This window comes from Quercus lobata, chromosome 2, assembly GCF_001633185.2.
Source record: "Quercus lobata isolate SW786 chromosome 2, ValleyOak3.0 Primary Assembly, whole genome shotgun sequence".
In the NCBI taxonomy this organism is placed as follows: Eukaryota; Viridiplantae; Streptophyta; class Magnoliopsida; order Fagales; family Fagaceae; genus Quercus; species Quercus lobata.
In genome coordinates, this window is record NC_044905.1 from 26,567,965 (window position 1) to 26,590,728 (window position 22,764).

General features: G+C 36.6%; 1 protein-coding gene across 4 annotated transcripts; it reads right to left on the reverse strand.

Annotated features, from left to right (window-relative positions):
* Window positions 1–1,822: 1,822 nt before the first annotated feature.
* On the reverse strand, window positions 1,823–20,976 carry LOC115975128 (transmembrane protein 120 homolog). Of its 4 annotated transcripts, none has more exons than XM_031095788.1 (11): window positions 20,823–20,950; window positions 20,395–20,733; window positions 20,208–20,286; window positions 20,023–20,117; window positions 19,403–19,507; window positions 19,213–19,292; window positions 4,576–4,666; window positions 4,396–4,503; window positions 4,047–4,133; window positions 2,379–2,447; window positions 1,823–2,280 (listed from the first exon to the last, which is right to left on the reverse strand). In XM_031095788.1, the coding sequence occupies exons 2-11, from the start codon at window positions 20,614–20,616 to the stop codon at window positions 2,152–2,154; spliced, it is 1,065 nt and encodes a 354-aa protein (XP_030951648.1). In that variant the 5' UTR covers window positions 20,617–20,733; window positions 20,823–20,950; the 3' UTR covers window positions 1,823–2,151. The 4 variants fall into 4 exon arrangements, with proteins under 4 accessions (XP_030951648.1, XP_030951651.1, XP_030951649.1 ...); XM_031095789.1 differs by having other exon boundaries at window positions 2,008–2,280; window positions 20,395–20,673; window positions 20,823–20,976; XM_031095790.1 differs by having other exon boundaries at window positions 2,008–2,280; window positions 20,395–20,676; window positions 20,823–20,976.
* Between the last annotated feature and the right edge of the window lie 1,788 nt (window positions 20,977–22,764).

Consider the following 22,764-nt stretch of genomic DNA (forward strand, 5'->3'; position numbering starts at 1 on the left):
TTTGGATGTGGTTTTGAGGATTTGGGTCTCTCAATTTGAAGGTGGTGTTGGATTGGCTTGGTTTATTCTTAATGGAGGATAGGTGTCCTTCTTTGTTTGTGATTCAGGTAGCTTGGGATGATGAAATTTATTGTTTGGGTGATGATTTGTGGAATATGGGTGAGATGACTAGCAGCTGGTGCTTGGTGTAGTCATGGAAGGGAGTCCATAGTTGGGTTTTTAATGGTTTGTCGCTTGTTGTTTTATGTGTGGGGCTGTGTAGTGGTGGTGTTGCTGCATTTTTTAGGAGGAAGAGGAAGCTTTGCTAGTGGTGGTTGTGGGACGGAGCTGATGTTCCTTCTTGTTGTCCTCTTTGAGCATTCACAGCAAGGTTCTCAAAAAATATAACTTTTAGTAATTTAAAAAATTATTTTATCTATTTTAACAACTCACTTAATAATATATCCCACATAAAAGATTTTATTTTAACAAACGACATATTAGAATAATATAAACAAACAAAATAAATAAATATAATAAACACTACACATGGACGAGAGAGAGAGAGAGAGAGAGAGAGAGAGAGAGAGAAACTAATTTAATAATGAGAGAAGAAAGAGAAAATAATTTAATATTTGTAACAACTTGCTATAGTGAGCTGCTACTACTAACAGTTCAGTGTAACAAGTTGGTAAAATATTTTAAGCTTAGCAACATTGTTGTGGGGTGTTTTTGTTTGTTTGGAGCTATAAAATAACTAAAAAGCTATTTTAAGAGCATTAGTGTGGATGCTCTATAGTTCTTTTTTATTTGTTGAAGCTCTAAAACCATCACCCCACCATCAGCTATCCAAATCTTCAAGCAACCCCAAACCATCCAGATCACCCCGCTCATCCTTCACCTACAATGTTTTTTTACTCTCAATGTAATGGCCTATTTGGATTGAGAGGGGGGGTGGGGGGAAGAAGAGGAAATGAAAGGGAGTAGAGTAGAATTAGTCGAATATAAGCTAATTTTGGGACATCTCTACTTTAATCTACTCCTCCTCCCTTCCCCTCAATCCAAACAGATCATAAGCTTTTATTGAATACCCAATTTCACAACACAGAGTATCAATCAATACTCCACGAAGACAGAAGATTGGGAAGGTGGACTCAATGCAATATGTAAAGAGAAGTATAACTGGAACCATCACGAATTGAATGAGTGAAACAGTAGGCTACAATGTCAGCTTTGACGAAACTTGTGTCGGTGATGGCTCCTGTTGGAAAGGAAAGAAAAAGAAACAGGCAACCAAAAAATAAAATGAGTTTTATAGGAATTTTAATATATAATCACCCAAGTGCTAACATCTTCCGTCCACCCAACTCTGGGAATAATTACCGAATGACAAATTGAGACATGTTTCATACTCAAAAGGGTTTCTAATTTCAAAATTAGAAGAATAAAGAGTCCAATTCATTTTGATCCAGTGTTTGAGATTACATTTTTCCCAAAGGGGATTATTACTGAGAACAAGAAACGAATAGCTCGATAGGATCAAAAACAAAAGAACACACACAAATGTCGACCCTAAATTTGGCAGCATAGAATTGGAACTATAAAATTGGGATCATATCTACATTGAGGCATCACCATATTTCTAAAGATGGCCTCCAATTCCAAATCTATAGTCCTACTCTTTTGCTACCAAGCACAGCCTTGGTTCTGCATAGAAACAACCCCAACCCAACTTCACAAAAAGAGGACTAATCTCTGCCAACCATGTTTCATTTTAGGAAGCACTCAAGGTTTCTCAGTGACGTCTTCCTACATGATTGCTAGCAAAACCATCTCAAGGATGAAGTACAATCTGACCTCACAGAGTCTATACCTTGATTCCAACTTTACCCAAAGAGGTGACCACATAATACGGCCAAGTACCACAAAATCATAGAATTTGAATCCAACATTACGGTTCTGTCAAAATGCATTTGTACTCGCACTTAAAAAAAAAAAAATCAATGCTACGTCATATATAGGTTAATGGGAAGTTAAAACGAAGATTTATGAAGCAATTTTTTACAGCCTTAGCTTCAAGAAGCATGTTTGTGATTGAGACCAGAAAAAGCATTACAAAAATGGAATCCTACAAAAAGCTTTAGGAAGAAGATGATAATTAGGGATGATCTGTTACAGTTCCTGCTTGCTCTTACTTCTTTTCATCTTTGCCTTAAACCTTGACTTCGCCATGAGTGTCTGTACTGTATTTGTAAAATTCCCAACAGCCATTAAAACTAGAAGGATCCCACAAAAAAATACCTGCCAACAACAGCTTTCTATCAATAAACATTGCTACAGTACATAAAAGGCAAGAATGCTATATCATTTGGCTAAAGTTTTTTTGTACAATAACTTACCTGCCATTCAGAAACAACCCCAATGAATGCAGTCTTGAGTAACAGTAGTCCAACATATGCCTCAAAACCCTAATCAAGTCCAAAAACACAAATATATACAAGCCACAACTAAACTCAGGTCACTGTGCTAACTTCAACAAATTTATTTATAACAAAAATGAAATTTACTCCTAATATAGAACCATCCAGGAGGCCATCATCTTCTTGATATATTTTTAGCACAAAATAACATTAAGGCCCAATTTGTTTAGGCATTAACATTTTTCAGAAAATATTTTCCTCATTTTCGGGCATTTGGTGCAATTAAAAAACTTGGTCAAACCAAAATCATTTTGTGTAAAATTACATTTATCTCCTAATTTATTTATAAATTAAAAGGAAAAAAATGTTAAATACATTCCAAAATGACAAAAATACCCCCCTAAAACCTCTAAAATGATAAACCTAAAATCTCCAAAATAACAAAAATACTGTCAAAACCTCTAAAATGATTGAAATACCCCTAAACCTACAAAATGAGGGGAAAAAAAGCCTTGAAACCTTCATAGTGACTAAAATACCTTCAAAACCTCCAATATGACTAACATACCTTTAAAACCACTAAAATGATAAATAATTCTCAAAAAAATCTCTCAAATGTGTAAGTTTAGTTGATAGCTTCTATTGCTTACCAGTTTCCACACAAAAAATAATAATAATAATAAAATGATATCTTTTGTTAATTGTTATATTAATTTTTTTTTTTTTTTTGGTAGCAATCTTATTTTGATTGTGCTTCTTATTGTAATTTTCAATAATTTTATTTTAATTGTGCTTATTTTTTAGGCTGATTTTAGTTTTTCTATATTAATATTTTGGGTAAATTCCATTAACATACCTTGAAGTTTGGGCTAATGCTGCTAACTAGGTCCAAGGCTTTTCAAAACTGACCAATTTGGCCCCTAAATCCAACTTAGTCCCTAAGACAGTTGAGGAAAAATGACCAACTGGCCTAACAATGTTTAGGAACTAAGTTGGCTTTAAGGACCAAATTAGTTAGTTTTGAAAAGTCTTAGACCTGATTGGCATTAGCCCAAACCTCAGGGAATGTTATTGGAATTTATCCTAATATTTTAAAGTGATGAGTAAATTTATGCCAAACAACAAAAAATGTTTTCCAGAACATTTTCCAACAGGATACATTTTACACTAAAACAAAGGGAACTATGCCAACACCCCCCCCCCACCCCCCTCTCTCTCTCTCTCTCTCTCTCTCTCTCTCTCTATCTTTACCAAATATAAATTCAGCCAACCCTTAGTTGACATGACTTGTACGTTCCCAAAACAACCTTTTCATTGAAGCTGTGTATAGGTAATCAATTAATATCATTGCATGTCATGCAAAACACATAAAGGTGTGACAGATGCAATAGGTTATATTCATCTTTAAATGAATCATTGAAAAAAAAATCTCAAAAAAAGAGGCGCAATCCTAAAGCATGGGAATATATAAAGGAAGTGCCAAAAGAAAAAGAAAGTTAATAAATACAGAAAAATTTTTATCTAAGATTCATGCTAACCAAGGACTCTAGCAAGTTTGACGTAGAGAATGACACTGTAGCTGAATAATTTAAGTAGCATGCTTCTGTAAATGTTTAACAAGTAATGACCAAGTTTTGCGTACATCACCTGCAAAATGAAAAGAATGGGACACAACAACCACAGTTGGCCATCCACACCGGCCGTTTCTCCCCAGACAACATCCATCCTCTTAGCCTGAAAATAATAGTAAAATAAATATTGGAACCATATGTTCACATATATCTGAAAGAAAGACATTCCTCATCATTCTTGTCATTCTAACAAAGAAGATTCATAATAGCAATAACATGGAAGATCAAAAGAAAAAGGGTGGGGATGGGGGGAGGTGGGGGACCAAAGACTAAGGATCAAAATGTGTAAAATGGTCTATATTTAATATAAAACATAGAATGACAAAGGCAAATTTAAGGGGCAAAGACAATTTGGGGGACAGCACCTTTCCCAATGCAATACGAGTATAGAGTCTCTGGCGTTGATATCTATTTTGTAAAAGCATCGCAACCCCTTGCATCATAGCCCATTGTAGGAAAAGTTGAACCCCTCTCTGCACAAGATTTAACTGATAACTATATACAGAACCAATGTTATTGTTAGTACATTGTTAAACAAAAGTAACCTGCTTTCGGGCGCAATTTGGTTGTCCTTTAATCTCCCAGGTGAGACTAACCAGGGCCATAAGCATAGCACAATAGTGATGATAAATCCACCTGCAAAATCAGTGTGTTTGTAAAATACTCAGCGTGCTGTGCAACACAGCCAAAACAAAGTGCCATGTCAAAGATGAAGCACTGATAAAGAAACTGAAACACACCATTTAATGTGCATTTTGACAGAAATATAATGTTGATATTTCTTTTGAGGTAAGTATAGAAAATTCTATCAGGGAAAACAGGTAGATCCCTAATCAGAGGAAGTACACAAGAAAAGCCCCTAACTACAAAGAGACAAGATTTACTCTAAAAGCTCAAGGCATTTACAACACCCAAGAAAAAAACTGGGGTGGGGGGTTAGAGGACACGAACCAGACATCAATTTAAGTCAGTACAATAGAACAGAGCGAAACTTCCTTTTTATTTTTCTCTCAAAGTGTCTGAAGTCAGCCAAAGTCAAACTCATACAGAGCTTAATCCATCATCTTTGAGTAAAGGGGCAGCTTCGTGCTTGCTTAGTTCAATTGACAACCTAGTATTACTGCTTAACAAAACACACCTTCTTGTTGGAAGGGATTCACTAAATCAGGGGATTGGAGCAATCAATTATATTGATAAGAAATTCAAATTCAAAATAGAAATGTAATAAATTGATGGTTGACCTATTTTCAAATTCTTTTTTTATATATAAGTAACAAGGTATGTAGCCCAAGTACACAAGAAGTATACAATAGGTACACCCACAATTAAATTCTAAAGTTACAAAGATAATCAAATCTAATAAGTTTGAAAATGAAAATAATCCTGACACTGTCATCCATTTAACCATGGATCTGAAAAACAGCAGTTTCAAATCTAAAATGGTCATTTCACACCTCTCGAAGCTTCTAGAAATCCTTATTTGCCTAATGCTCTAATGCACCACATTAAGCAATAAGGTGTGCGTTTGGGATGAGTTGAATTTTTCAGCTTATCTCCACTTTCAGCTTATTTTTGCTATTATTTATGGATCCCACTACACTTTTTGATACTATTCATGAGTCTCACTGTACTATTTAGCTTATTTTTTAAAACTTTTTTCTATACTTTCAGCAAAAAAATTTCAATTTTAGCTAAATAAGCTATTCCAAATGGACACAAGGAATCACCTTTCATAGAATTTCCTTTTATTTTGGGATAAATAATGAACATAATTGAGACCAAAAACAGTCAACAAGAATTTCTATGTTCCAACATCAACCAAATCAACCTTCCCAACAAGCTAGTAAGTCTTAACTACCTCTGCATCACCCATTAAGCCCCAAAAAGGCTAAAGACCATAGTCCACAACTCTAAAGCAAGTGAACAATGGAGTAAATGATCAATTCTCCCCATGCCTTTTGCACATACAACATCAATTCAGCATAATAATATTCTTTTTTCTCAAGTTGTCTATTGTTAAGATTCTCCCCAATGTGGCAGTCTACAAAAAGATAGCAACTCTTGCTGGACTTGAAGGCTTCCAAATGCTTTTCCAAGGAAAATCCACATCTCCATTGGAGTTAGGGCTCTGTAGTAAGATTTGACCTCAAACTCTTTTTGTGCATATGGCTTCCAACAAAGTTTATCTTCTCCACCTACCTATCTCTAATAGTGAATATATTAAGTCCAAGAAAGACGAAATGGACTCCAACTCCCAATCATGTATTGTTTGTATAAAATTCAAAACCCAATGAACACATCCATTGCAGTTCTGTAAATGATTTGCTACTAAACTTTCCCTATCACGTAGTCTCAAGGTTGATGGGGGTACTGACTTCAGACCAGGAAAGTATAGAGGGCTGTGTTATTCAGTTTTATAAGAAATTATTTATGGAACATGGAGCCATTCGCCCTCAACTGGATGTGTTAAACTTTCCAAAAATTTCTACTGACAAGGCTGTGAGACCTTTTGATGAAGCAGAAATATTTGAGGTGGTTAAATATTTTGAGGGGGACAAAGCTCCTAGCCCAGATGGTTTCCCTATGATTCTTCCAGACTTGCTGGGAAGTTATCAAATTAGATCTTTTGGAAAATTTTCAAGTCTTTTATGAGAAAGGTCAGTTTGAGAAAAGTTTAAATGCCACCTTTATTTCTTTGATTCCCAAAAAATTAGATGCAATGTAGGTGAAAGATTTTTGCCCTATTAGTTTGATAGGTGGGGTTTACAAAATTATTTCTAAAGTATTTGCTAATAGGTTGAAAGAGGTGGTTGGAGATGTTATTTTGGAGTCTCAGGATGCCTTTGTCAAAAATTGGCAAATTCTGGATTTTGTTCTTATCGCCAATGAGTGTCTGGACAGTAGGTTGAAATCAGGAGTTCTGGGAGTGTTGTGCAAGTTGGATGTGGAGAAGGCTTATGATCATGTGAATTGGGGTTTCCTTATCTACATGCTTGAGCAGTGTGGTTTTCTAGAAAAATGGAAAAAATGGATTCTCTTTTGTATATCCATGGTTAAATTCTCAGTTTTAATTAAAGGAGCTCCTTGTGGTTTCTTTGAGAACTATAGAGGTTTACGACAAGGTGGTCCTTTGTCCTTATTGTTGTTTGTTATAGTTTTTTTTTATAGGTAATCAGAGAACTATTATTAATGAGAAAAAATGAAAAGTACAAGTTGTTCATGATGATGAACAACAAGAAACAGATGAAACAAACAGCAAAACAAAAGAGAGGGAAATCAAAAAGATAATCTAAGGGAAAACATAAACTCTAAAAGAGACGAAGAATCAGTAAAGCCCCAATAACAAGACCACTCAAAAAGACTGCACTGGCATAAAACCTTGAACTCATCCAACGTCTTCTCCATGTTCTCAAAGGAGCGACGATTTTGTTCCAACCAAACAATCCACATTAAGCACCCTAGAATCAAATTCCAAATATTCGAGTTACGCTTCCCAAGCCACTGATGCCAACAAGATAACAATCCCGCCACCGATCCTGGCATAACCCAATGAATACCAAAAGCTTGAAGCATGAAGGTCCATAAGATATGTGTAATAGGACAATGAAGCAAAAGATGGTCTATCGACTCCCTATCACAACAGCACATACAATATCGATTTACCAAAGGGCGACCCCTAAGCATGAGATTATCCAACGTGAGAATCCGATCGTGGGCAGCTGTCCACAAGAAGAAAGCCACTCGCTTAGGAATCTTTGCTTTCCAAACACCCTTCCAAGGAAACAAAAAATTCAAAGTACCCTGAATTGTTTGGTTATAAGAACAGGTGTCAAACTTAGCATCACCTTTGAGCCACCAACAAAGTGTATCCCTCCTATCACCTTGAGGAATACAAGGCTAGATAAACTGAAGTAGAGAATAAGAAGCAGCTAGCTCCTAATCTTCAAAAGCTCTAAAAAACCTTAAATCCCACACTCTAAAAGTACCTCCTTCCTGAATCCACAAAACCTCAGAGATGCAAGCATCCTTAACTGCTGAACACACATAGAGCTCAAGATAGAGATCTTTTAGGGTATTATCCCCAATCCACCTATCATGCCAGAAGCGAATACGGGTGCCTTCACCCACTACAAAAGACATATTCTTGGAAAAACTCTCCCACCCTTCATGAATGCTTCTCCAAAGACCACATCCATGAGTCCTCCGGCACACTTTCGTACACCACCCCCCTTGACCCTCACCATCTTTTGTGGAGATAACTCTCCGCCAAAGATGGGTAGCTTCATGCCCATAACGCCACAACCATTTACCTAATAAAGCTTGATTAAACGACGCCACACTTCTTATCTCCAAACCACCCAATTTAACAAGTACACACACATTTTCCCAAGCCACCAAAGAATATTTGAAACTCCCCTCAGAAGACCCCCAAAGAAAATTCCTCTGGATACTTTCCATTCTAGCAGCCATAGCTTTAGGAATTGTGAAGAGAGATAAAAAGTGCATTGGAAGACTAGAGAGAGTACTCCTTAGTAATGTGAGCCTACCACCCTTAGATAAATAGAGACGCTTCCACCCTGATAGTTTCTTTTCCATCTTCTCCAAAATAGGATTCCAAATCGAAACTGTCCTAAAAGAAGATTCCAACGGCATCCCCAAATATTTCATAGGCAAACTCCCCACTTTACATTGAAGAATACTAGCCAAAGCAACTAGATTATTCACCTCCCCAACAGGGACAATCTCACTTTTCCCAACATTAACCTTCAAGCCCGTAAAAGCCTGAAAACAATACAACGCCAACCTTATGGACAACAACTATTCCCTAGAGGCATCACAAAATATGATAATGTCATCCGCAAACAACAAATGGGAAATCCGCACACCAACAGAATTCACTGCTCCCACATGAAAACCCCGAATAAGGTTATTCTCCTCTGTCTTCTTCAAAATTCTACTTAAAACCTCCATTATCAAGAGAAACAAAAGCAGGGATAAAGGGTCTCCTTGTCTCAACCCACGAGAGCTTCCAAAAAAACCTTCAAGGGATCCATTAACCAAGACTTAAAAATGGACAGAAGTAACACAAGCCTTAATCCACCCCTTCCATTTCAACCCAAAACCCATCTGGTCCAACAGATAAAACAAGGCCTCCCAGTTAACATGGTCCTATGCTTTTTCAATATCAAGCTTGCAAACCACACCCGGTAACCGGCTCTTCAACCTACTATCCAAGCACTCATATGCAATAAGCACTGAATCCAAAATCTGCCTTCCACCAACAAACGAATTTTGAGTCTCGGAGATGAAATTATCCAAAACCGCCCTCATCCTGTTAGCCAACACCTTGGACAACAACTTGTACACACTACCCACCAAACTGATAGGGCAGAAGTCCTTAATGTTTGCGGCATTACACTTCTTAGGAATTAAAGTGAGGAACGAAGCATTCATAGACCGTTCAAACACAGAGTGCCAATGAAAATAATCAAAAAAATCCATGACATCCTTTTCCACAACATTCCAACATTTAAGAAAGAAAGCCATGGTGAAACCATCAGGACCAGGGGCTTTATCACCCTCCATCTCCCTTAAGACCTGGATAACTTCCTCCTTCGTGAACTCCTCTAAGAACAGCCTCTCCTCCTCTTCAATACAAGCAAAATCTAATCCATCCATAGTAGAGCGCCCCAATTCAATTTCCTCATACAGCCCTTGATAGAAGAGAACTAATTAAGGGCGTACATCCAACTCTTCCTCATAAAGAACACCATCCACCTCGATCCTCTTAATTTGATTAGCATTTCTATGAGAGTTTGCTAATCTATGAAAGAAACAAGTATTATTATCTCTCTCCTTCACATACAAAGCCCGAGAATTTTGTCTCTAGGAAATTTCCTCAAGAGAAGCCAGTTGTTCTATGTCTCCTTTGAGTTGAAAACGACAAAATTGTTCCTCATTCGAAAGCCCCAACAACTCCTCTCTCGCATCTAAACCCAACAATTCAGCCAGCAAATATTTCTTCCTAAAAGCCAAGTCACCAAACTCCTCCCTGTTCCACTTTTTTAAATCTGCTTTCAAAGCCCTCAATTTTTGAGCCAAAATAAAACCTGATAAACCCACAAAACTGTAACTATTCCACCATTGCTGAACTCTATCAACAAAACCCTCAACTTTCAACCACATATTTTCAAATTTAAAGGCACTCCGACCATATCGAACAGGCCTAGCTTCCAACAAAAGTGGGCACTGGTATGAAATAACACGAGAAAGCACTCTTTGGGATACATTCTCAAAATGTTCCTCCCAATCTAGAGAAACCAAAGCCCTATCAATTCTTGACATAGAGGGAAGACCAGAATCTCTAAACCAAGTGAAGGAAGCCCTCTCTAAAGGTAAATCAACTAAAGAATTACTCTCTGTAAAGTCCGAGAATGCAAACATAGCACAGCTAAACGACTCGCAATTTTAGCCTTTTACTTGGGTACCTAATGATATTCAAATCACCTACTAAGCACCATGCCATAGGCCATCTAGCACGAAACTGAGACAACTCCTCCCACAAAGTAGCCCACTGTCCATCATCATTGGGCCATACACACCTGTACAAGCCCAAACAAAGTCATCCACCACTCCTCTCAGTACGACACTGACAAAAAACTGTCCAACAATGACATCCAATTTTTCAAAAACCCTCTTATCCCAAATCAACAAGACCCTTCCCGAAGTCTGCACAGCGTCCAAAACAGCCAAATAAATAAAAGGACTACCCCATAAACTCCGAACAAAAACAACATCAATAGAAGATACTTTCATTTCTTGAAAGCATACAATATGGCACTTCCACTCTTTTAGAAGATTCTTACAAACCTCTCTCTTCTGGGGATTGTTAAGCCCCCTTACATTCCAAATAGTCGTAGAGTCATTTACAACTACCAACAACCCCCACAGCAGTCGAAGAAACTCTGCTCCTACTCCTAGAAGAGACATCATCGTAATTAACATTAGAGATAAGCCCCTTAAGCTCCCTGAGACCTCGTGACCCTGAATTTGTAAGTCGCTTGGGCACCCCATCAACAATCACCTTGAGACACTCCTGTTCCAAAAGGCAAAACAGAGCCAAACATTGAGCTTCATGTTTCACGATAGGGAAACCCACCATGTTACAGAAATTTTTCATCAACAAGGACACCCAATTCGAAGGTGGCACTGACTCCGTCACCTGAGTTCCTTCTGTAGAATCCTGAACCAGCACCAACTCTCTAAGTTCATTGGGCTCCCACTGAGACAAAGGGTCACACTCCAACACACAAATATCTCTCCACTACCACAGCTATGGTCAAACACTTCACTAGTCTCCCACGAAAGGAGATGAGCCCAGAATCTGATTGACATTCCCCAATAGAATCCACTGACCTCTGTAGCATCGTATCCTCATAGTGATACCTCCTTTGTTCTTCTTCATGATCTTCCCCTTCCCCAAACTCATCATCAACCCCATAACCCAATTCTGAGAGACGAGAAAATCGATTTTGAACCACCCATGGAAACCGACCAAGGATCGACAACACAACTTTCAGAATCGAAGCCTCAATCGCCGCCATCGCCGAGCCAACCACCGTATCACCGGTGGACCCAGAGTCACGAATGCCTAGTCCAAGAGATACCTCGACATCAGGGACTGAACCCATGGAAGAGCCCGCCTTAACAGAGTCGAGAACCACCGCAGCGAAGCTACTCCTTGACGCCACAGCTTTTCTGGCCTCTGGATCACCTACCACCCTCATTGGGTTGGGTGCGAGAAGCTTCGAAGCTTGATCGGAGCTGGATGTTGGCGAAATACCTGCCGTCGAAACCTCAGGCATCACCGATATCACCGTTGACTCCATCGGTGGCTTTGAGCTCTTGCCCACCACTCTCACTCTGATTACAAAACACACTCACGCCCAAACCAAGAGGAAAAGAACACTCCCCTTGGGCCTTACCTCTCAGGTTAGCTAAATTGGCTTTTTCATGTCTAGGTGCAATTTTTAACATAACAAGCCCACTATAATTGGACTTGTGAGGATTATTTTGATTCATCCACGTTACCACTCTTTTTCCCCCAACTGATTTAGACACCCTCAGCGCCAAACTAGCAGAAGTCAACTCAAACTTAAACTCACGCATGGGTCTACCATTTTTAGAAGAAACTATAATGCTAGTATCAATCTTCAGCACATTATGTCCCGAAAAAGCTCTAGAAATTTCAAAATTCCTTAACTTCCGCTGGTTACCAATGTTGATAGATTTCTTCCCATTTTGTCCACCACCATCCGTCGGACCACCACCATCAGCTTCATCAGAAGTCCTCCTTTTCTCCCATACAGTGTTAGAACCTGATAGGAATCTATCTAATTCTTTTGTAAACAAGCACCACCCAGACCGGTTTGAGCTTGCAGGTACCATAACCCAACCACGACAAGCTCCACCATAATACACAACAATCTCCACAAAAATACCAGCCTTATTCGACCTTCCCGAAATTCGAGAAACTTATTATGTACTCTGTATCATTTGCACAAGTAATCCTTTCCTGGAACCCAGTCACAAATATCGGCAAAACATGCGAGAATCCATTCCAATCCCTTACGACCCATCCACACGGAACTTTTAATATTCCGACGACATTCGTGGATAGCATAAAAATCAGCCCGCCCGCCATCAAACGAGAAAGAAAAGGTTTTGGAATCTATGCGAAAAGAACCTTTACTGCCCCCTCTGCCCTGAGGAAAAGGTTTAAGAGCTGTGATAGGGGGAGGCACATTGATAGGAAGAGGTATGGAGGCAGTTAGCAAAATGATGGACAAGGCAGTAAGGGAAGGTCATATGTCTGGTTTTAGTGTAGGGTACATCCAAGGATGATCACTCACAGGTAAATCATCTTCTTTTTGCAGATGATAAATTAATTACGTGAGATGCTGATCTTGACTAGATGTTGTTTCTGCATTTGATTCTATCATGGTTTGAGATCATATCGGGTTTGAAAATTAATTTGGAAATATCTAAGTTAGTTCCAGTGGGAGTGGTTCCAAATTTTGAGCTGCTAGTAGATGCTTTGGGTTGCAAGCAAGGTTCTCTTCCTATGAAATATTTAGGTCTTCCATTAGGCACAAAATTAAAAGAGAAGATAATCTGGAATCCCATGATTGAGAAGGTGGAAAGGAGGTTAGCGGGATGGAAACAGTTGTATCTCTCTAAAGGGGGTAGAGTTACATTCATAAAAAGTACTCTACCAATTTACCTACTTATCCTCTTTCCCTTTTCCCAATTCCGACAGATGTAGCATATCATCTAGAACAACTCCAACGGAATTTTCTTTGGAGTGGCTTGGGAGATGAATCAAAACTTCATTTGGTGAACTGTTCCAAGGTGTGTTCTCCTATTCAAGCCAGGGCTCTGGCAATTAGAAATTTAAGATGCTTTAATGAAGCGCTATTGGGAAAATGGTTGTGGAGATTTGGGTCTGAGAAAGATGCGCTATGGAGAACAGTGATAAGGGTTAAATATGGAAGTGAGGAGGGAGGTTGGTGCTCTAATTTTGTTTAAGGCCCTTATGGGGTGAGTTTATGGAAGACTATTGGTAATGGCTAGTCTACTTTTTCTTGCTATATTCAGTTTGAGATTGGAGATGGGACTAGAGTGAAATTTTGGTATGACGTCTGGTGTGGGGATAATCCTTTAAGTGTATGTTTTCCAAAGTTATTCAAAATCAATAGTGCTAAGGACGCTTATGTGGCGGATCTCATGAAGTTCCCCGATGGGGTTCTCTATTGGGATATGGAGTTCTTGCATGCTATTCAGGATTGGGAATTGGAATCTTTGTCTAACTTTATGGATGTTATATACAGAATCTTGTTGAGGGGTACTAGTGAGGATAAGAAACACCGGATAATTGGTTAGAGAAGGGGCTTTAAGGTGAGTAGCTATTATCAGGCCTTATTGGGGGTATGCAATCAATCTTTTCCTTGGAGAAGCATTTGGAAGCCAAAGGTTCCTTCCAATGTTGTGTTCTATTTTTGGACTATAGCTTTGGGGACTATTTTGACTAATGATAATTTACGCTTGAGGAAAGTGTGGATTCTAGATTGGTGTTATATGTGCAAAAGGAATGGAGAATCGGTAGATCTTCTTTTCTTACATTGTCCTATTACTTTTGAGATGAGGTCTATGGTGTTCACCTTGTTTGGTATCTACTGGGTAATGCCAAAGACTCTGGTTGATCTCCTAGCATGTTGGCAAGGAAAGTTTGGTCGGCATCATAATGGAGTTATTTGGATGGTTGTCCCTTGTTGTTTGATGAGGTGCATTTGGTGGGAGAGAAATAGCCAATGTTTTGAAGATTCTAAAAGGACAACAGCATATTTAAAACTTTTTTTCTTTAAAACATTACGGATTGGAAGTCTATCATAGGAAGTCTTTCTATTTCTTCAGTTTATTATCTGATAGATGCTTGTAATTTGTGTTTTTGATCGCTTTGGTCCCTAGTTGTATACTTAGGTTACTCCTTTCATGATATGAATAATATTGTCATTACTTATCCAAAAATAAATAAAAATTTTCCCTATCACGTGCAATACTAAATAGTTCTAAGGAGGCCTCCTTGAAAGAAGGATCACCACACTAGAGATCAAAGAAAAATTAAATTTTGGTACCATCACCCATCTAAAACTTGATGAATTGCAAAAACAATTGCACAACTTCTTATATATTATCCTAGGCTAACACCATAAGACCCATTAACAACATTAGTACACCATCCACCCCATAAAGTACCATACTTCTTCTCTACAACCCTCTTTCGCAATGCCTCTCTCTATGAACCATATCTCCACAACGACTTCCCTAAGAGAGCTCCATTATACTATTTCAAGTTCCAAATGGTCAAACCCCCACTTTGAAAAGGTTCACAAATTTTATCCCATTTAATTAAATGAAATTTAGACTCTTCGCCTAAACCCCTCCATAAAAATCTTGCTATAAATTTTCGTTAAATCAGAGTCATTTCCATTCCACCGGTCTTTTTTCCATATTTCTAGAATGGTGATCCAAATGATCTTCGCTTTGAATTTAAAATCAAAAGGAAGGGTTAAATATTCCATTGGTAACTTTGACATTTTGCACCCCAAAATAGTCACCAACTCCTCTAGATCATGCACATTCCCAACTGGAACCAACCATGATTTTCCTAGGTTAACCTTTATACCAGAGACAACTTTAAACCAAGTAAAAACATACCTCAAGTGCAAAACTTTATTCGAGTTAGCTTCACAAAAAATCAATGTATCTTTTGCAAAGAGAATACAAGGAATCATCAATAGATTATTCTCCAAATTGCTGATTGTAAAGCCCGATAAATACCCACCTACCTCCTTCAGCCTAATTTTTACATTCTGCTCAATGCCTCTATAACTATAACAAATGGCAACCAATTTCCATTGATGAAGATTGAAAAGCAAACTGTAGGTATGCAAAACTTCTACAAAACAAAATCCATCTCCTACATTTTGTTGAAACCCCACATCTTCTCAACAAACAATGAGAAAATCCCAATTTAAGTGGTCATAGGCTTTCTCCAAATCAAGTTTGCAAAGCACTCCAGGTCTCCTGATTTTGAACTGCTATCAAAGCATTAATCAACTCTTAGAATGAAATCTAAAATTTGCTTCCCCTTCACAAGGGAATTTTGAGAATTTGAGAACATTCTCTAACACCAATCTTAGCCAATTAGCCAAAATTTTAACAAGAATTTTGTGAACTCCAACTACAAGGCTAATGGACTGAAATTCCTTCACATCAAGTGTGCCATACTTTTCTGGAATGAGAGCTATAAAAGCTACATTAAGACTTTTCTCAAACTAACCCTACTTGTGGAAAGCCTGAAACACCACCTTAATATCAGATTTAATTATGTTCCAAGGTAAAAAAAAAAAAAAAAAAAAAGCCACAGGAATGCCATCTGGCCCAGTTCATTATCTCCATTCAAGCTCTTGACCACACCACACCTAAAACTTCTTTTCAAAAAAGTCTTTCCAACCACTTGGCATCATCTTCAGTTATAGCTGAAAAGTGTAAACTATCCAGCAAAAGGCACCTAAATTCTATCCAGCAAATGATTTCACCATGTCAATACTACAGTTTTATCTTCATAGGAGTATTTCTTGCGGAATTTTGATTGAGGGTGAGTTGCCATTTAATGTTTTGAAGTATGTAAATTGATTCATAATAAGTTTCTCATTTGTTCATTAATTTTCTCATACTCCACCAAAAATAAAAAGTAGTACAAACTACTTTACAGGAAGTAGTTCAAAAATAGGTTTCAATTCCTACAAGTTGCACATTTCCTCAAAAATTTAACAATTTAATGCACAACTTGAGGGAGAGTGTAGGAGAATATGTTCATTTTCCAAAGAATGAAGACTAAATCAAAGAATTAATTACTTGAAGTAAATCAAGAGACTAAATAAGTCAATTATATTAATATGAAATTCAAATTCAAATTCAAATTCAAATTCAAATTCAAATTATACATGTAATAAACTGCATAGTTTTAAAAACTGGAATGATCAAAGAACTGAAAAGGAGACCAATTCCTAGTTTTTACTGATTCTTAACTGGTTTTTTCAGTTTTGGCTGGACCGGGTCCAGTTCCTGGTTGAACAGTCCAGTTCAGTTTTTAAAACAGTTATAAATTGATAGTTGACCTATTTCAAATTCTATAAACCCTATTATAAATATGGGTGGCCTTGTAATTTGTTGTCTATCAAGTGAATGAAAGACATAGGCATTTGGGTTTTGGTGCTCACTTGATAGAAAGATAAAGGAATTTGGGTTTTGGTGTTGTGGACTTTGGTCTTATTGACTGAATAACAATAATATCTTCCATTCTCTTTCTCATCTTAAGACCGAACCACGTTAATATCTTCCAATTTTCTTTTCTCATCTTCTATTTATTTTCTATAGTATTTCGAAGTTTGACACTTCTCATTCATAGAAAACTTCCAAATCATTTGAGCCTCACCAAACTCTCAGGGCTTTTCTTAATACAAGAAATCAAAGGTAGTATCTATCCATTCCAATTCCCAATCTTGCACAGCTGTACAAATCACAAGTTCCAACCAAAACAAGTCTGGAGACTAATGGAATGTCTAAAACTCAAACATCATGCCAAAAGCAAAGTCTCTAACCATCCCCAACATCAAATCTGACATACAATTAAAATAACCTTCCCCCACTCTTCCAACCTCTTCTCACCCCTTTCAAAGACTAAACCCCATGTTGACTTTGACCATGTTAGATATTTTCAAGCCAATGAGAGAGATGGCAATATCTAATATTTTCAAAATACACATTTCTAGTACCATGTATTATAATATACAGTCCCTTCATATTTTCAATCAAATTCCATATTGGACAAATTTTAGCTACAAAATTGGTTGTAACCTTAAGCTACAACCTTACTCAATAAAATAAACATTACTACATATTTTGAAAATCTAACAGTTGAATTACACGTTTTTTATGCTCTTAATACACATATCAAATTTTGTACCAATCAAATATTATTTACTATATGATCAATAAACTTATTTTATACATAACTTTAAACTACAAAAACTTGCAAATTAAACAATTTATTGATGACATAGTTATTGATCTTCAATTTTCTAGAAATTTTGCAAGCATGGAGTATATAAGAAGAAGAAGTAATCCAATGGTGGACTTATCAAAATTCACCTTCAAAAAAAAGATATTGAGTAAGATTGTAGCCTTAGGCTACAACTAATTTTGTAGCTAAACTTTGTCCTTCTATATTTATTCAAGTCAAACCACAGATTTTTCCTTCACCTCTCATCATGTACGCAATACCTAGATTTTTTCTCCTGGTAAGTCCGATATGCACCAAATGGGTACAATACCTAGATTAAATCTTCTACATCAAGATTTGAACATCCTTTTCCATGAATATTTGAGATAACCAACACAAACAATATAAAAAGTGCATTTACCAGGTAGTGAGTAGTGACACAAATAAGATACCCAAAAGTAGCTTGGTAACAGGATATAAAGCCTCTCTTTTTTTTCCTTTTTTGATAACTAACTTAACTCTATTGGAAAAACAAGGCCAAAGTCTACAAGAAGTATACTATGAGACCATCACAATCAAACTCTCAAGTTACAATGATCAATGAAATCTAAAAGAGACGTAAAAGAAATGTAACCCAAAGATGACATCCAATCAAACAAACCGACCTTGCCAAGAAGAAAACAAATTCAAAACTCTTTTTGGAATAGCCCACTGAACTCCAAATATACTCCACAAGTCAGTAGCTATAGGGAAATGAAGGAGTAGATGGTCCACAGTCTCCCGTCTAATAGATTTCCAAAGACTAAGCCCATAAGGATCCGAAACCACTTCAGTGCAACCCCCCCCCCCCCCCAACAAGCACTACTTCACCTCAATCACTCTACACCATAACAACTCTCTCTCAATGCCATTTCTACACAACCACTTCCAAATAAGGCTTCATTAAATTTTCTTAAATTCCCAATAGCCAGCCCCCCATACCACATTGTCTCTGCATCTAGTTAGGCTTCTCTCTCTCTCTCTCTCTCTCTCTCTCATCTAAATGCTGGTTGAACCTCCTTATTCCACTACCAATTCTCCTTAGTCTGTCGCTCACATCCTTTAGGTTTATTGAGTACTTCTTTAGCCACTTTTTTTAATACAACTAGCAATTTCACTCCACATCTTATCAACATCTTCGTCTAGATCTCACTTGCCTTTTTTTATCATTTTATTTTTAAACACATTTTGTTTCTCTCCCTTCAAATCCCACCACCTAATTTATGGGTTTCCAACCATGCATAGACCTTCATAAAGGAACAAGTAGATCCAGATAAACTCAATATTAACTAAAAGGTCATCCAAATATAAGTCATCACTAAAATTGAATTCAGATGTTTTCTAATATATAATATATAAAACCATTGTTCACAGAGTGTCAAACCAGTTTGTTCTAATTAGGAAAGTAAAAACACAAGAAACATGCTATCAAAGCCTGATATTATGACAAAAAGCATGATCATTGTTTATTTAGTAGCAAAAATTGAATGCCATGAAAGATTGTATGCACTTTTACCATGGACGAATATCGCTTCCGTTCACTCTCAAAATGTTTTCTCGCAATGCCAAGCCAGTGTAAAGGAACAAAAGCCAAGCCTGACAAAGTGCATGTTCCATATTAAATATCAAAAAAAAAAAAATATATATATATATATATATATACAAATCTTCAAAATCAGGGCTCAAAAACTTAATTAGGGAGATACCTGGTACAGCTGAACGGGAAAAGCTGGCAAGCATCCATCCCAAATCCAAGACCTCAAAATAAGAAGCACTGATGGGAAAAGGAGAAACAGAAGGGCAGTTCTATCCTGATCCAAAGAGATAAAAGAGAGTTTTTAGTGGAAGCGAAGCTTCTTTGATTGATATTCTTTTAGGTTGCATTTGAATATGAAGATTTAAAATCAAGGGACTTGAAGAACAATTGCTAGTATTAAATGCTTAATATGAATTTAACAACACTTGATTGATCGAGCTTTTCTTCTTCTTTTTTTTTTCTTTTTTTTTTTTTGATGAGCTAGGAGAACTTCACTCGGATTAGTTGCAGAGAGCATACTGTACAACAATCCTCACTATAAAAAGTAATTTGCTATTTGATACTCTATTCAAGTCATTTAAACAAAATATTGAAATTTTTAATTTTTAATTTGCTCCATCCAAATGAAGCATTAGGCATTATAATTGGTAAGTACCCTCTAAATATGTTGCAGAAGAGGATGAAAAGAAAACATAGAGTAGTGCATTTGTAAAAGCAAAAAAGGCCGAATAGAATACGACAAATAAGAAAAAGGAGGAAGAGATAGAAAGATAAAGAAGGAAAGCATACTCTGTAACTGTTGTACTCCTCTTTAACCTTTAATTGAACGTCCTTTTGAGAGGCACGAACATTTATAGGACCCAGAAACATCTTCAAAAATCTCCCTACATATCAAATTCATTTCATTTCATTTCAATAAACAAATTCAAATATAAAATATAAATATAAATTTGGATTGGAATTCCAATAGTAACCTTGAGTTTTGGGAGGAAGGAAAGAAGCGGCGTCTCCATCAACCATGATACACCTCGCTCTCTGTAAATCTTCTTCGAGCTGCTCACAAATTAAAATTAATTAGAAAAAAAGAAGAAGAATGGGAATGGGATCCAAAGAGAAACGAACATGCAAAGACAGAGAGAGGGAAAGAATAATAATGATTGCCTTGTCTACTAACTTGGGATCGAGAAGGTGGTGGTTATGAGAGAGGAGGGAGCGGAGGCGACGAATGGAAGAGTCGAGGGAAACGACACGGTTACGGAGGGATTGGTCGTCGGAGGAGGCCTTAGAAATGAAAGACGAGGCGGAGTCCTGAAGCTCCTTCGCCTGCTCCACCACTCTTCCTACTTCTTCCTCCAGTTTCTTTGCCGATTCCGATTCCCCCATCTCTTCTCTTCTCTTTGATTTCCCCCCCTTTTTTTTTTAATTCTTTAGAAATATTAACTGCTGAGAGTTATTGTAATTCAAATTGGAGATTAGCAGAGAGACCAGGAACAGGCAGCTCTACAAAAATACAAAATACACTCAATCTCAAAGAGAAGAAAATGAACCAAAAAAAAAAGAATATGCTTTTGCTACTCACAGTCACTCACCTTTTTCAGTTTTCACGCACTCTCTCCCATTCGTTTTTTTCTTTCTGGTTGTGGGAAAGAGAGATTCACATCCTCCTCAAACTGGTGCTGGAACTGGAGTCTGGAGGTAGATACCATTACCCACAGCTCCTTTTCATTTCTACAAGTCTTGTACTCTCTACAAAGTACAAACAATCAAACAAACAAGCCTCCGGAGGGTAAAACTGTAATAATGCCCATTACCCGCTGTTTTTTTTTTTTTTTGGAATTTCAATCAGTTTTTAATATTTATTTTATTATTTATTTATTAATTTAAAAAATTAATTAAAATAAATAAATAACACGTCGAGAGATCTAAAACTTGTATGATAAGAAGATTTAAATATAATTTTTTGTTTTGCAAACTATAAAATGATGATGGGTCAAGCATTTGAATATATTGTTGATTGAGTTATGACTGTATCTTCTACTTTGACTCTTTTTTTTCTTTCTCGAAGAATGGTGATTATTCTCTCTCTCTCGCTCTCTATTATTTATTCTTTCTTGCAATCTACTTTAGGTTAATGAATATTAAATGATTAATTATTGTATTTTTTTATAACATTATTTTGGGTTAATATGATTTGGTGGTGTGTTTTTAAAGTTTTCCATCACAAGTGTCTATCAACCATTTGAGTAATATCAAGTTTTTCTTATGATAAGTTTTTATTATTATGAGAATCTCTTTAATTTAAAAGAATGAGAAATTTGAATAAAATATTTAAAACTTAAACAGTTTAGTTGTACCAAAAAAAAAAAAATTGGAAAATATAATGCACCATAACATAACTTAGAAAAATATGGAATACCTGATAAAAGAATGACATCAATCAAACAAATCCAAATAATAAAATGATAATGATGATGATATATTTTTTGAGATAAATAAAAGAAAAATAATCTTATAAATTGTTTAATTTTTTGAGGGAAACAAATTATTTCCCATAAAAATTTAAAGAACAAATTATATAGTATACCATAATTATAAAATAATTATATATTCCCACATATTGGGCGTATCTGCAAATAGTTTAAATTAAAAATTGAAATCCTTCAATAGTATATCTTTCCCTTGGTATCTTCCATCTCATTGAACTATAAAAGAATTTGACCTATATATTAAAAAAATTGGACATACTAATAGGCAATAGCAGAGGAGTTTGGCACAACACCCAAATTAGAAAGTGTACGAGTATCAATACATTCCTTGCAAGCTGCAACAAAGTGTGCCGATGTGGTATCTAGTTTGTTCCATATTGGGCTAAAATCAAAATGGGTGGGGGGTGGTTGTCTCCCTTTCAAGAGTTGGCGAACTGTACTTCTCCCATTTGTAGTGAAAATTAAGAATTTGACATCGCACGAGGGGCACATCTCATCTCACTGCCCACTGCCCACTGCCGACTTCTGACTTCTGAGTATATATATCACTCTGCGTGCTCGTGGAGATCTCTAAACGACTTTGCTGTTTAGTTCAACTATTGCAATCCATCATCAATCATGGACAACCAAACTAACTTACTGTCTCCAATTCACTTACGTTACATCACATGACTACTGCGTCTAAGCTGTCTTTTTTCATAATGAAAAAAGGTCCAATTATAAATTGTTATCATTTTAATTTTATTTAAGCCCAATAAAAAAAATTACCCAAAACAAATTACATGACTACTGTAGATAGCTTTTTTTTTAAAAAAAATTATTTAAGTCCAATAAACCAATTTTACCCAAAACAAACAACTTGACACTTTAAAAAAAGTTTAATAAAATAATTTGTCATTACCCAGCAGTATGCATAAAAAACACTTAATAAAAAAATTATTAAATAAAAAAAAACCCTAAGTGGCTAAATAGCAAAGCAGGAGGCTAGAACCACCTCACGCAGTTAGCAGCAAAGCCACCATCCCTAATTTCAAGTCTTGACTTC